At 36.1% G+C, this 13,998-nt stretch overlaps 1 protein-coding gene across 1 annotated transcript; it reads left to right on the forward strand.

Moving 5' to 3' along the window:
* Positions 1–1,771: 1,771 nt before the first annotated feature.
* LOC142358489 (uncharacterized) lies at positions 1,772–13,364 on the forward strand (the record flags this gene model as incomplete). The annotated part of the gene is made up of 3 exons (XM_075409886.1): positions 1,772–1,873; positions 11,429–11,680; positions 13,240–13,364. Coding segments are annotated over 3 exons (479 nt in total), but the record flags the coding sequence as incomplete, so codon positions are not given.
* Positions 13,365–13,998: the final 634 nt, after the last annotated feature.

A 13,998-nucleotide genomic window follows, 5' to 3' on the forward strand; every position in this document is an offset into this window, starting at 1 on the left:
CATGCACGCACATTGAAACTCAAACACAAGCGTAGGGACATCCACATATATAATCGCACACACACGCACACACACACACATACACACACACACACACACACACACACACACGCACGCGCACACACACACGCACACAGTCTTTTTCGTCTTTTGAATACTGATATTCTTCAAGGCGCTCATGCAACAAATGCATTCGCACAAAAATGCCTGTTTTTGGATATAAAATCATAACAATAAAAACAGTCACTAACGTGTACGAAATTGTACAAAAATACGAAAAACGAAAAAATGAGACAAATATTTTCGAAAAGTCTTAAAGAGGTAATAGTTGTTGAGATTTCAAAGAATGTTAAGGAAATATTTCAAAAATTTGGGAGGAGAGGAAATCAAAAACGCAAGTGTCGTTTCTTTGATCCTTAACTTCCAAAAAGTGTTCAAATATGTGCCTGGTAATCGCACAACGATCAAATTGTGAACATTAGAGATCATTGCAAAATTAATGTATTAGGTTTCCGTGGCTATTTGAGGAAAGTATGAACTAAAAATACCCAAGTTGAGGTTGCAGACCAAAAACACTGTGATTAGACCATCCAAGACCACAGGGGCCTCTTTTCCGGCTTTCCTAGTCTCAAAATTTGTCATCATCAGACCATACCAAACCAAATCAACCTCTAATCTGTACCAATCAAGAATGTCCTTCAGATTATTGTCATTCGACCAAAACTCAGATTTAACAGAGAACGCGGTAGACCTTGCAACTATCGAAATAAGCGCTGAAGACACTTTCTTGCGTTCCCAAGTTTCACTGATCTGGCTCAGCGAAGACAATGGTCCAGAATTTTGTGCAATTAAAATTGAGCCCGATGAGACGACTATCGTGCGCTGCAAACACCATTTGATTTGTTTCACTTCCGAGCAATCTGGTTTCGGATCAGATATACTAGAGTTAACATCGGATCAACTTATCAGTATGGCTATAAAATTTTTCTATTCAAAAATATTGTTGTCTGCAGCAAAACCTCGAGTCAATTAAAAACACTTTTTTAATTTAGAGACAAATCAGTAGTTTAAAAAAAGAGTTTCGTATGGCAATGTTACATATTGCTGTCACCTTAGCCGAACGTTGCCATAAGAAATGAGGTGATCTTCAGAGACTATATTTACCTATTTATGAGACTTGTAACTGTTAACGGCATGAATCCGTAATTTAGAATAGAACCAACAGACGTCTAACAAGACTTTGATCAGAAATCAGCTGATTTAATAGCACTTAACATCACAGCCAGTTTGTGTTAATCTAACAACTACATTAAAAAAGTTAAAAAGTAAAAAAGTCAACCAACGTGACCTTGGATCAGGCTCAACTAAGACCATTGCCAAGGTTTTCAGAATCTGGATTTTTTTCTGATCAGACTTCGGTGCGATACAAACCACTTCTGACTAGACTCAATTCAGACCAAAACCCAGGTTGCAGTGCGTTCAAAAGAAGCTCCAAACCCTATATGTTCGAGGAAATTTTTTCTCCTTTTGCGCTTGAACTGAACAGAGGTCATTATGGTCTGTCACCTTCCCTGGAGTAGAAATTCTGATTCGGGCAGTGTACATAACGAATTCTTTGACATTTCACTTCACTCCGTCAAAGCTGAATTCAATTATAAAGACCTCTTTTCCTGGCATCTTTGCAAAAAAAGCTAACATGGTCTTTTACAAGAAGTTTTGGTGTTCTTGTTTGATGTGTCGAATTAGGGCTAATTTGATGTTTTTCGTTTAGTTCAACCCTACTTTAAAGCAAACTTTGACCTTGAACGAATGGACGTTGTGTACGATGACATCACCGGTGCATTCAAGCTCTCGAAGGCCGGTAATGTCGTTGGTAAGTTATCTACTTCCCTGTTTACTTAATAATCAAATCAACGTACTAGGGTTAAGTTTTCCGGGGTCAGGTGGTGGAAATATCAACCAAATTTAAATGACTTGGTGGGTACATTTCCAGACCATATTGACATGGTCCATAATTTTGTCGCTCTTTTTCGAATCATAACCGCGCCTTGTCGAATCATGAGACCACATAATCGAATCATTACCACAAAACTTCCAATCGTAAGCTCATTATGTCAGAGGTTCACGAAAACGTGAATGATCGATTCATGTTCTGATTAAATATTCTAATTCGTGTTCTGCCACATAGTCACGCTATTTTGAAAATTTTTGATTCTCTCCTGTAAGCTAACAGCTAACATGTGCTGTAAGCTACCCCCATCAACTCTAAATTGTACAGCATGAGACAAAAAAATTCGAATTTTTTATTAGAGCAATTGAACCGGAGGTTGGTGGAAGATCAAACAGCGCTGAGACATTCTGTTTTTAGGATGGCCAGTACTCTGTTCATGCTACAATTTACACTGACCAGACTTGATTTTTGAGTAAAATTTACTGCATAAAAATAATATGTTCTGCTTAACTCCCGCCAATAAGGTTTGCTTTGCATGCTCTTCGAACTTCCGCGTGTGAACTTGTAACATTTAATTTGCGGAGCAAGTCGTAACCACTGCGCTAACGGAGCTTTGTGGTATTTGCCTCCAAACTAGCTTATACGTTTTGGTGTATGGATAGTTTTCATACTATAAAAGATAAGTTTAGCCTGGGCTAACTCCACAATCTCAAAATAATCATAATGAAGAAACACTGCACATTGTTAAAAAATTTAAAAAAATTAAAATATTCTGTAGATGAGATGTTTCAGAAATGAATAAAGTTTTTACTCTTGAAAGTTGCTGGTTCAGCGCTGCAAAGCTCTAAGACTAAAGCTTGGGATGAAAAAAAATATAAGAAGAAAAAGTAGTATCACAACGTGTTAAAGTTTTCGTAGTCACGCAGTTTCAAACCATCTGGATTGTCGAATTTTCTTCGCGCATTCTTCCACTGACGTTAGATCAGGTTGATCTAACTTTGCACATATTCGAACAAGTTTGAGCTAATTTGCTCGTATGTGAACAATTTCTAATCATGTAAACTTCTTGTCAGAGCAAATGATCTGGTCGAAATTGTGCCTTGATCAACCGGTTAATATTTCCACCAAGGAGTTCACGGATGGCTTAGAGGTCGCACAGGCTTTTTGCTTGCTCCGATGTATCCTCCGAAGTAGGATGTTGTCCATATGTGGACTATCAACTTGTCAAAAACGTTCATTTTTCGACCTTTTAGAACTTTGGTAAATCTTGGCAAAAATTTGTAAGTCTCAATTTTTTTTCTTATTGCTATTACAACTCGTGCTGTTGTTTAATAGATAAGCCAACAATTGCAAAAAGTATGGTTTATTACGGGCGTCAGAGGCGGAACAAGGGAAAATCAGTATCGATTCATAATGTCCATCTCATACTGAACCCTAAACTTTATTATTAGCTATTTGGTTCAAATTTTACAAATTTTAGACTCTGATTTTAAAAATTAACAAGAAATGCAGAGAAAATTTTCATCATTTCTGCATAAAAATCTCAGCAGAACCCAATTTCAGTAACCTTGTATTCGAATTATTGCGGACCCGGTTCCTAACTTGATTCCAATTGACTAACCATCTTTTCGAAACCACTAATCGCCAGTTGAATTGAGGGTTCTAGCCCTATTTGATTAAAGTTAACAACTGCATCCTGAATGACAAAATTTGTTCAATAGATCCCTGAAATGTACGCGGATTCCATCAAATATAGTTTTGGTTGCCTATCTTTGTCTAAGAAAGTACAATTAACCTATAAATTTAGGATTTTAAAATCAAGCAAAACTTAAACATCAATGACTAAAGTTGATGCAGAATGGAGAGCCAATTACTCCTGGTGACAATTTATAAAGGTGCTAAATTGCTAATCACAAACCGAAAAAAGGTGCTTTCTTGTATGGCTTAGAGGTAGATTGGATCCAAACAGTATACCATAAAGCAAAGCCTTATTCGAATTATTGGAATCAAAATAAAAGAATTTCTCGTTTCTGATTTTTCTTACACTTAAGAAAATTCTATGAGCAGGTTTCGTTCTACGGCTCTTGAGCAAGCCCAATTTTAAAATTAATTTTTTTCAAAAACTTTGCAAAAATAGATCAATTAGTATTGCCGGCCGCTAATGTGATGAGATAACAGTGAAAGGATATAGAAACCTTGTCAGAATATTTTCTTTGATTTCATCCTTGAATTAGGGTAACTTACCATGTGCCTTACAATACATAATCAGCTGAGTTGTTTCCAGCAGAAAAAGTTGTTACATTCAGCAAATTTTACTTCATATCAGTAAAAATACATTAAGTCCTAATTTAAGCATTTGAAACCTTTAAATTAATATTTTTCAACCAACGCAGTCCTCTACACCACTCTCAACACAAAAATCGTCTCGTAAGTCTCTCAATTTTTCAGTCATATGATTAAAAACGATTCAATCAACTGTATTACAATTAACCCGGGTCGAAATAGAATGGTTATCTTGGAAGATTCTGGCAGATTCGGCCAGATTCTTTCAAGAATATGCATATTCTTGCAAGATTTCTGCCAGAAACTTTCAAGATAACAATTTATCTGTCGAGATTTTACAAGATAATCATTTTTCTACCAGGTTCTGCAAGATAACCATTTTTCTGTCAGATCTTGCGAGATAGGCAGTTTTTGCAAGATTCTGGCAGAATCTTGCAAGATAACCATCTGGTCGTGACTGGGGAAGACAAAAATTGGGATTCATTTTGAATTATTTTTAGCATAATTTTCAACAGCTCAAACAATGGAAGACCCTAAACAACTTTTTGAAGAAATAAAAAAATATTTATGGTTGAAATCTAGTTTTTGTTCCTCAAAATGCGTTGGAACAATTAGAAGCGAGATAGAATCAAGTCTTTTGTTCTCTTCTTGTTTTAATACTTTGCTGCGTGGCGGAGGAAACGCTTGTTTCTATAGGTTCAATCGGGAAACTTTTTCTGCGACCGTGGATTAGTTAGGAATTTTAAAGAAGAATAAATTTTTTGTGGCCGCCATTGAAACGATTTTGCCCGTGTTAGTTTTTTTTTCAACGTTCCAAAGTTTTGTTTTTATCAACTTGACGTTTCATTATAAGTATTATTATTCATACATCTCATGTACTTTGTGTGTTTTCTTTTGAGGCAATTTTGATTTCAATACCGATATTAGACAAATAGAAAAAGTCTGTCTAACAAGATTTTTTTGTTGCAGGACGTAGTTGGATCTATTCTCCACTTAACTTTTATAGTCAATAGATGAATCTTCTGTGACAGTTTTCATATCCTAGTAAGACCCAGAGGTACATTGCTTGTTTTTGGCAATTTTCTTGTAGTTTTTATTTAGCTAAATTTTATTAAATGAGTTTTGTTGTGGGATCTAATTTGTGAAGTTAAGGATTCAATTGAGCTAGGGGACTTTCAATTCCACTTATTTTGGCTTTTATTATTTTCAAGTATTTTTGTAAACAAGTCCAGTCCCTTTATTTTTTCAGTCCTGATGCTTTCACGCCGTAAGGAGATTAGTCGTTTTTGAAAAGAGTCACTACTGTGTAATTGTTTTTCAAGTTCGCAATTGAACGAAATTGTATAATAGTCTGAAAACTGAAAATTGATTTCTTCTGTCCTTCTATTGTCCAAAATTTGCTATAAAAAGGTGCTGCTTTTTGAGTATCCATTGTTGGATCAGTTTCGAAAAGTCTAAACCAACGATTTCTAACTACGTGTCACAATTTTGTGAACTGCGTAAAAATATTTTCTATCTCCACAGACATTAACGCTTCCTAAGAATAAAATAGATTTCTCTAGGAAACTGTCTCTTTTTTAAATATTTTCACCTTTGTGATTTTTATTGATTGCCAGTCATTATACTTAACAACCATTATCTTTTAAAAGTTATGTTAAGTTTCCACAACTTAAAATAGATGCGTAGAAACTGTGCAAATGACAATTGTATCCAATGCCCTAAAAAATTTTGTGGCCAGATTCACCAAGCCCAACAGCCAATTTTGTTTCCAGAACAGCTTTGAGTACTTCTGTATCAACAACAAATATGCGTCATCGATACCGTCTTCTGTTAGCCACGTTCCTGTTTACAAAAATTGTCAGCGAATTTTCAAAAGAACATTTTTGAAAAGCGTTTTCTCGTTAGTCAAATACATAATTGCATTACGTTGAGTCGCGATTATCAATTTTGATCTTTCAACCTCCTTGCCAGAAGAAAACATAATTAAACAAAAATAGCTGGATTTCAAAAACCGACTGCATCCCGTATAAAATACTTCTGTTTAATTGTCTATAATAAAAAAAACTCTCATAAGTAGAGCGCATCACAGTTTCAGTGTTATAGTGATAGATTGAGCAAAAAAATACTGGCTTTACTCTTTCATCCGCATGATCTTTGAAAATGTGTTTTTGGACGTTTTGGACATACTGTCTCTTCTTAAGATTAACCAGTCTAAATATTAATCTTGACCAATAACTATTTGAATGGAGTCGGTCTAATCAGTGTTATATCATTCAACATAAAAAATCTAAAGCACGTCAGTTAAAGCAAACTTTGTAGCTACTTTTCACAACTTTGTGACTGAAGGTTCTTTGTATATCTCCACGGAAAATAGAACTTCTTGAGAAAAAAACTGTTCTCACTAAAAAACTGTCTCAATTGATCATATTTTCCATGATGTCTGGTCACCATTTCTTAATATTAACCATCATTTTGAACTCTTTTATGTGCTAACTTTGAAGAACTCGTTTTAATCCGTGGGCACTATGCCAACGCCAATTGTTTTTATTGCCTTTCAGTTTTTTGCAACCTCAATCACCACGCCTTTTCTAAGACCCAGTCGGTTTTCAAAACAATTTTACCTACTTCTACACCAAGAAAAGTTTCTTCGTCAACGAAATCTGTTAGCCACGTTATTATCAACAAAAAAAAATGCCGGAGGATCTTCAGGTCTAAAAACGAGAAACGAAAAGTTTATACGGTGTCTTCTCATTAGAGTAATGTATAATTGCATTATGGATGATTAGTGTTTGCGGTTTTGATATGTTCTTCTGACATAAAAACGTAACTACACGTACAGGAGATTGAATTTTACAAAACTATTTTCCCCAAAAGTAAGGTTTTTGTTACCTCTTCTATCATCAAAGAAATATATGGAGATCGAAACACTATTTATGGGGTTTTAATGAGGAATTGATTGAGCAAAACAAAAAAAAAACTTTGACAGAAAATAAAAGAGTAGGGCTATCAAAATTTTCGGAACGTGATTGTTACTGCGTAAATCACATTTAAAACTCACAAAGGACTCAAAAGCCACCAAACAGCACGTCCCTCTGTGCTGCAACAGCAATCCGCTAATTTGTGTTAAATGACTACAAATGCAAAACTTGGGTACTGAAATTCGAAAGGTCACTTGAGCTACTTTGGTTGAACTTATACGAGAAGAAAATAACGTACACTCGTTTACGTAATAAGAGTTGTTGAGAAAGTTCCGTTATCTTCTACTCTTTCTGCAACTTATTCTCTGTAATTGCGTTTTTGTTTTTTCTTTACATTCGATATGCTTCTCAGGTTTAATCAGCTAGATTTTCGCTCTTGACTATTATCCGTTTGAATGGATTATGTCTAAATTTTTTTACCATTGCATAAATTAAAAACAAAATCTAAACCATGTGAGTCAAAGCAAACTTTAGCTACTTGTCATAAGTTTTCAACTTAAAAAAAATTGGGTGATTTTGAAAACAAGTGTTTCTCACGAACAAAAAAATGTAAATATTGCAGTGAATAGAGATGAGAAAAAAAATCGCCTCAAAGCACCCGCATTTTATAGCAATATGTGCGGTCAAAGCGGTGAAGATTTTTAGGTTGAAGAATTTGATGTTTTTATCAGTTAATTTGCTTAAGATTTGCAGTTTTTACGGGTTGTATCTACCGGAAAGATCATTCCACTGCGCCATCTGTCACTTATCTCTCTGATACTTAAATCGGAACATTAAGTTTCATGTGTTGAATATTTGCACTATTTCTAGTTTCGAGTGGTGAGTTTTTGAACGATTAGCAAATTTAAGCGGTACTTTTTCCACCGCTTAAGCGCTGGAAAGAAAATGAAACACGCTACCAACAGGAAGCGGTAAAAAAAATACTGCTAAAAACCGGAAATCGTAAAAAAATACACCTCTTAGAAAGACACTGATTCATACCGGTAAACTCAAGTAAGAAGTGCCGTTTTAGAGGTGATTTTTTTCTCACCACTTCCATCGATAAACTTTTCTAGAGAAACTGCACAAATTTTTGATTTGATTGGAAAAACGACCTTTTCTAATATAAATACCACATTTGCGAAAAATATAATTGGCATATTTGCAACTAAAACATATGAGAAACTAACACTTTCTAGAGAAGCTACACCAATCAATATTGGTGTTTTAGACTTGTAATACGCCGATGATCTCTCACTAAGAGTTCGAGTTGACTTCAATAACTACCTGGCTCATGAAAATAACCATTTTTTAATTAAAAGGACATTAAAAAAATTGTCCTAAAAACAGTCTGAAACCCAAATTTCTTTTGATAGGGAAACTAGAGGTAAATTTTATGACTCCACAAACATTGGATATTGCAGACTCCGTGTTTGAATTACTGAGGCTTCACATAGTCAAGGGGTATTTGACTCTGCGTGTGAATTGAATTCAATAACTCCTGGGCCCAGTTTGGAAACAGTTTTTTATGAAAGGACAACAGCGAAGCTGTTCTAAAATCGGGTTGAAAAAAACACCTTTCTGGGCGCGATGCAAAAAATATAATCGGACGACTTAGACTCCCCAAAATAGGAGATTTCTGACTATCGGATAAAATTTGTTTCTATAAGTCTTTGGCTTTATTGAAAAACATTGTTTTAAAAGAGAAAAGAACGAAATTGTCCTAAAAACCGTAAGAAAACAAATTCTTTCCTAGAGAGGCTACCAAAAACCTCAACTTAAATTTTCTCAATTTTGAAATTAGAATCACTGTTCTTGTCATTTCAGAATACTGATTGAACTGAAGTTATTGAGAGCTTGGCTATTTTAATGACGGAATACTGTTCTCGAAAAATTTTAGCACAGAAAAAATACATTTCTGGTAACTGAAAAACACAAAAACAAACCAATTTCTCCAAACAGGAAAAATACCAGCGAAAATTTAGACTGCTTCAGATTTCAACGTTATAGGGGAATACTTAGAGCTCAGTTTCTTGAACCGACTTCTTGATGCCTAAAATTCTTATCTTTGGGGGTTGTAACAACAAAAAACAACAGTTTATTTGATTGTTTATCTCATTCGATGCAGATAATGTAATGAAATACATTTTTGTGAAATATATGCGTTGTCTTTGCAAGATGTCCTTTATAAATAGAAGGTTTGCCATCTGTCTGCTGGTTACTACAGAAAAATTAATAATAGTGGCATGTTAAGAACAGTTAACAGAAATCATACAAAATAAACGACCTTTGCTATCATTTGCGCGAATCAACGAATTTTGTTTTATAAGGGATAAAATTGTTCTTCACCACCTTTAACGCATTCACATCAAATCTTCCATAGTTTTAATAAAACGTTGACTTGATAGAAAATTGTGCTTAGCGGTGAAACATAGCACGGTTTGGTGCTCTAGCGTTGATTTTTGTTCACTGCTCTCAACACATTCACAGCTATTCGTATATCTATTTTGCAAAATTTTTTGCAGTGAAGATATTTGGTAAAATTAGCAGTGAAATGTTTTTCTATGAATTCACCGCATTCTACGCTAAAAGTCGCAGTTCTTAATGTTTTTAACAAATTCACCGCATATCTTACATTTTTCATCAATTTTTGCGTTGACGTCGACTCCCGCTTTATATGGCTATTAAAATTGGTAGCTATTGTACCTTTAGGAATAAAGTCCAATCAGATTTTGTTGATTGAACCCTTAATCCGCAGAGAGGCGTTTTGCCAAAAATGGCTAGTATGTTCCGGGTTGATTTTGACAAATTCACAGCATCAATCACTTTTGCATCTTTTTTCCGAAGCAAATGAAATAATACTGTCGATAAATTACAAAAGAAGGGACGTTGCTTGATAAAATGGACACAACAATTGAAAATAGGAAGGGATCCCATGTTCCAGTAAAAATTTTTGATTTAGGCTAAAATTGGAAAATTTGATGAGATCAATCATTTGATTCAGTTATGATATTAGATTTATATTTTGCCCATTAATTAAATGAACCCAGCTGGCATTACGACAGAAAAAGTACTGCTGAAATCTTGAGCCAACATTTACGTTTACCGTTGAGGTAACTAAAAGATTTTTTTGTATCTAAAACTGTGTTAATTTTGCCTGTTGAGAACAAGAATTTGAGTTTTGCATATCTATTAGATCCTTCTATTTTATTGTTTCGACCCCCAATTGTTGGCAGAGGAACTATATGCTCAACTGGGTTTCTTGTTCAGTCAATGTTCCCCGATTGCGATGTATTTATTGTAGAGATGTGAGTGGTATCACTAGAAAGCCAATTCAGCGTTATATTCACTAGAGGGCGCAATTAAATCAAGAGTTTGTCTTTTTTGAATATTTATCGACATGCATGATTTTCGTAACATTTCGTTTTTGACGCAAATTTTGCTCAAATTGTTGGAAGACATTTGAATTTGGACAGAGGCGTTTTCCGTCTAGGAGGGTCTGGACATAGAATAGACACTTTCCGTCTAGGTGGTTTGGACATATCGACTTTGCGTCTTGCGCCTGAATGAGCTAGCTTGGGCCATCTTTGTGTACACTCTTTTGAATAAGGAAAAACAAGGGTGTAAGAGTGTAAAAAGAAATGGTATAATTCATAGCAGTCGAAAAAGATTGTAATTGTTTATCATTCCCACCTAAGTTACACTCTGTAAAAACAAGAATGTAAGAGCGTTAGAAAATTGATACTTAATAATGGTACTTATTAATGAATTGATAATTACTAATTACTAATAATTACTAATTGATACTTATTAATGGTGGAAAAAAGAGTGTTTTTTATCATTCCACCCTAAATTGCACTCTTTGCGAATAGTGTAAAAACTGTGGATAAAAGAGTGTAACTAAATTGTATTTTTTTAAAAAAAATTACCCTCTTTACACTCTTATCCCCGATAATTAGCAGTGGAAAACGGATTTCAACCGTTTAGGGGTGAAACCTCGGCCGGCCCGGGGTTCGAACCATTGACCCCCCACTTTTTAGCCATTCGCACTACCGACTGTGCTGCTTGTGGTGAAAGAGGGGTGAAATAAGGGTGAAAGAGGGTTGAAACAGGGATGACACCTCGACCCGGGCCATGAGATAATTAATGAAAATAGTTTTTAAATCTCATTATGTCATGTGTTTTGTGAAATATTTATATTTGATCTTCTCAGTTACTCTTTTTTATTGAATTATAGGTACCAGCACAAATTTTGGAAGTGCAAATGAGTTGAACATGCGAGTAATCACATCAGTACGTATCTTCTACACCGCCCCAAACAACGGACATGTTTGTGGGGTGGAACTGCTGGGAGAAGTTATGGGATGCGTTAACGCTAACAGCCATCAGTACACTGTTGGTGATGGGTATGAGTTTGCGGGCTTCATCTCTCTCACATCGCAAGATGCAGATACGGCCGGCAATTACTTGCTGCTGCCTCTACAATATGGTATACTTAAAAGTTTTAACCATCAATCATTACCGCCTGATGTAATAATCACTGTGAAACAAGATTGTCAAGATCACTGTAAAAGTGATTGTCATTGCCTCACTAAAATAATGCAAATTTTACAGATAATTAAAACAGTTGGAGACATTAGTTGAAAAAGTGCCAGGTTGAATCTTGGCTCATATTAAGCGCATGGGTGGATTGGCACGATGTTAAAACACTCAATTCTGTCTATCGAAATAATAACGTTGATTTTACAGACCCAAACAACCCTTGATCATAACAACTGAGTCGTACGCAGGGGTAAAGAGTGACGTAAACCACAGGCTATGAAAAATGTTATATTTGCTTGATTTTATGGACAATAAACTTTCAGAGGATTTACCTAAAGCCATTTCAGTCTGGTTAGGGGTCAAAGTCTGGAAATGGTCTGAAAAGTGTTTGCTCGTGCCTGGCACGTCAACGTGGAATCTTTTTTCAAATCATTAACGAAAATACTGTCTGGATCACTATGGAGGTACATTTTGATCATTCAGTGGGTTATGTGTTGCCATTAACCCGGTGGTGCCATTAGTACGGTCCAACATTAAGGAGATAACCTCTAAGCATTGGAAGCGCACTGTCTGGACACTAAAACGCTTCTGGCTGCTCTTTCTCTAAGTACTGTCTTCTCATAAGCAGTTTACAATTAAATCATGGCTTAATCAATCAGGAAATGTATTTTCATTTTCGAAACTGTGTCTGAGCATTAGATCGACAAGAACCATAGTGACATTATCCAACTGATTATCCGCTAATTTCTGCCTAATTATTTACAAAATATTGACTGATCAATATCGACGTACCTTCTCGTGGATAACTAGTGTAGCAGATGAAATACTGATTGTACACCTTTAGCCAATCAGAGATTTAGAAGAATCTACTCAGGGCAAGGTGCGCGACCCAAGCCAGCCCTGATCAGACCGATTTGGGTCGCGCACGGGGGGTAAAGCGCGGCCACTCCACAGAGTCTGTCATTACTGACTACGGTCTTGATAGTCTGATCAGGACCCCATCCAGAGTGTGCATGGTCAGATCAGGGCTCTACTTACAGTCTGGACAGTCTGATCATTGCCCCGCCCAGAGTCTGGATAGTCTGATCAGAGAGCCGTGTAGTGTCTGGATAATTTTGCGGTATGGTTTAGATAGTCTGAACAAAGCTTTTTCCGGAGTCTTTACGGTCTGATCAGAAACTTTACAAGAGTCTGGTAAGTCTGATCAGAACCAAGAGCGCCGGCCAAAAATACAGCCATTCCCCCGAACAAAAAAGGATATATTTATACCCCGTGGGACTGTTTTTTGAAGAGCACTTCCCAATTGTACTTAATGAATACCAAAGACCACGCCAAAGACGAAATTTTGACTATTTTCGTTGAGTCGAAGACATTTTTTTGTTTCAAACGAATATTTTTTACAGAAAAACTCAAACACCAAATCCATAAAATGACGTATATGTTTCTGAAAAAATATATGTTATACTGATGATTACTTCTGCATCAACAGTTAAAATCGTCAGACAGGGTACCGCCAATGCGCGACCGAAGTGGGTCTGGCACCTTCAGTGTGCGACCAAAGTGGGTCTGTCATCCCAGTGCGCGACTCAAGTCGATCTGCTACCCCCGGTGCGAGACTCAAGTCGGTCTGACACCCCCGTGAGCGACTCAAGTTCGTCTGATCAGAGCCAATTCTGGTCGGTAAAAGCTGATCAGAGCCGATTTTGGTCTGGATAGTCTGATCAGAGCTGGCCTGGGTTGCGCATCTCATCCTGGGTATTCTCATTTGTATAGCGCTTAAATGCCTGACTTAGTCAGTCTAGCCTAATAGATAGCTGCGCTATAACTATATCTCTCATCGTGACTCCGGTGTGTGTATATTGTACACCGCAATATTTGAAGCTCGTCTTCAGTGTTTTACAGATTCGGTTATTCCGCGAAAACTAGGCAAGTGTACATCGCGCTCAGAAATAGTTAGCCCTAACTCGTTATACTTCAAGTATGTAAATGGACCCCAACTACGGTCTGCCTCAACTGGTGAGAACAATGAGTTAACAAACTCTAACCGTAAAAAGAGCTCACAAAACACGAATATATCTCTTACAGAGAAACATGGCTTTGAACTTTTCGTTTTTAACTCTGAATCCTTTTTCATATTTTTAATTTTTGAAATAGGCGCGACAATTCTGTCTAACATTCAACAGAAACGATAAAAAACAAATAACTTAAATCCTAAAGCCACAATGAGCCATAACAAGAGTGGAACACCGATCGCAGTGGATACTT

This window comes from Convolutriloba macropyga, unplaced genomic scaffold, assembly GCF_964194025.1.
Source record: "Convolutriloba macropyga unplaced genomic scaffold, txConMacr16.3 SCAFFOLD_3654, whole genome shotgun sequence".
NCBI classification, from domain to species: Eukaryota; Metazoa; Xenacoelomorpha; order Acoela; family Convolutidae; genus Convolutriloba; species Convolutriloba macropyga.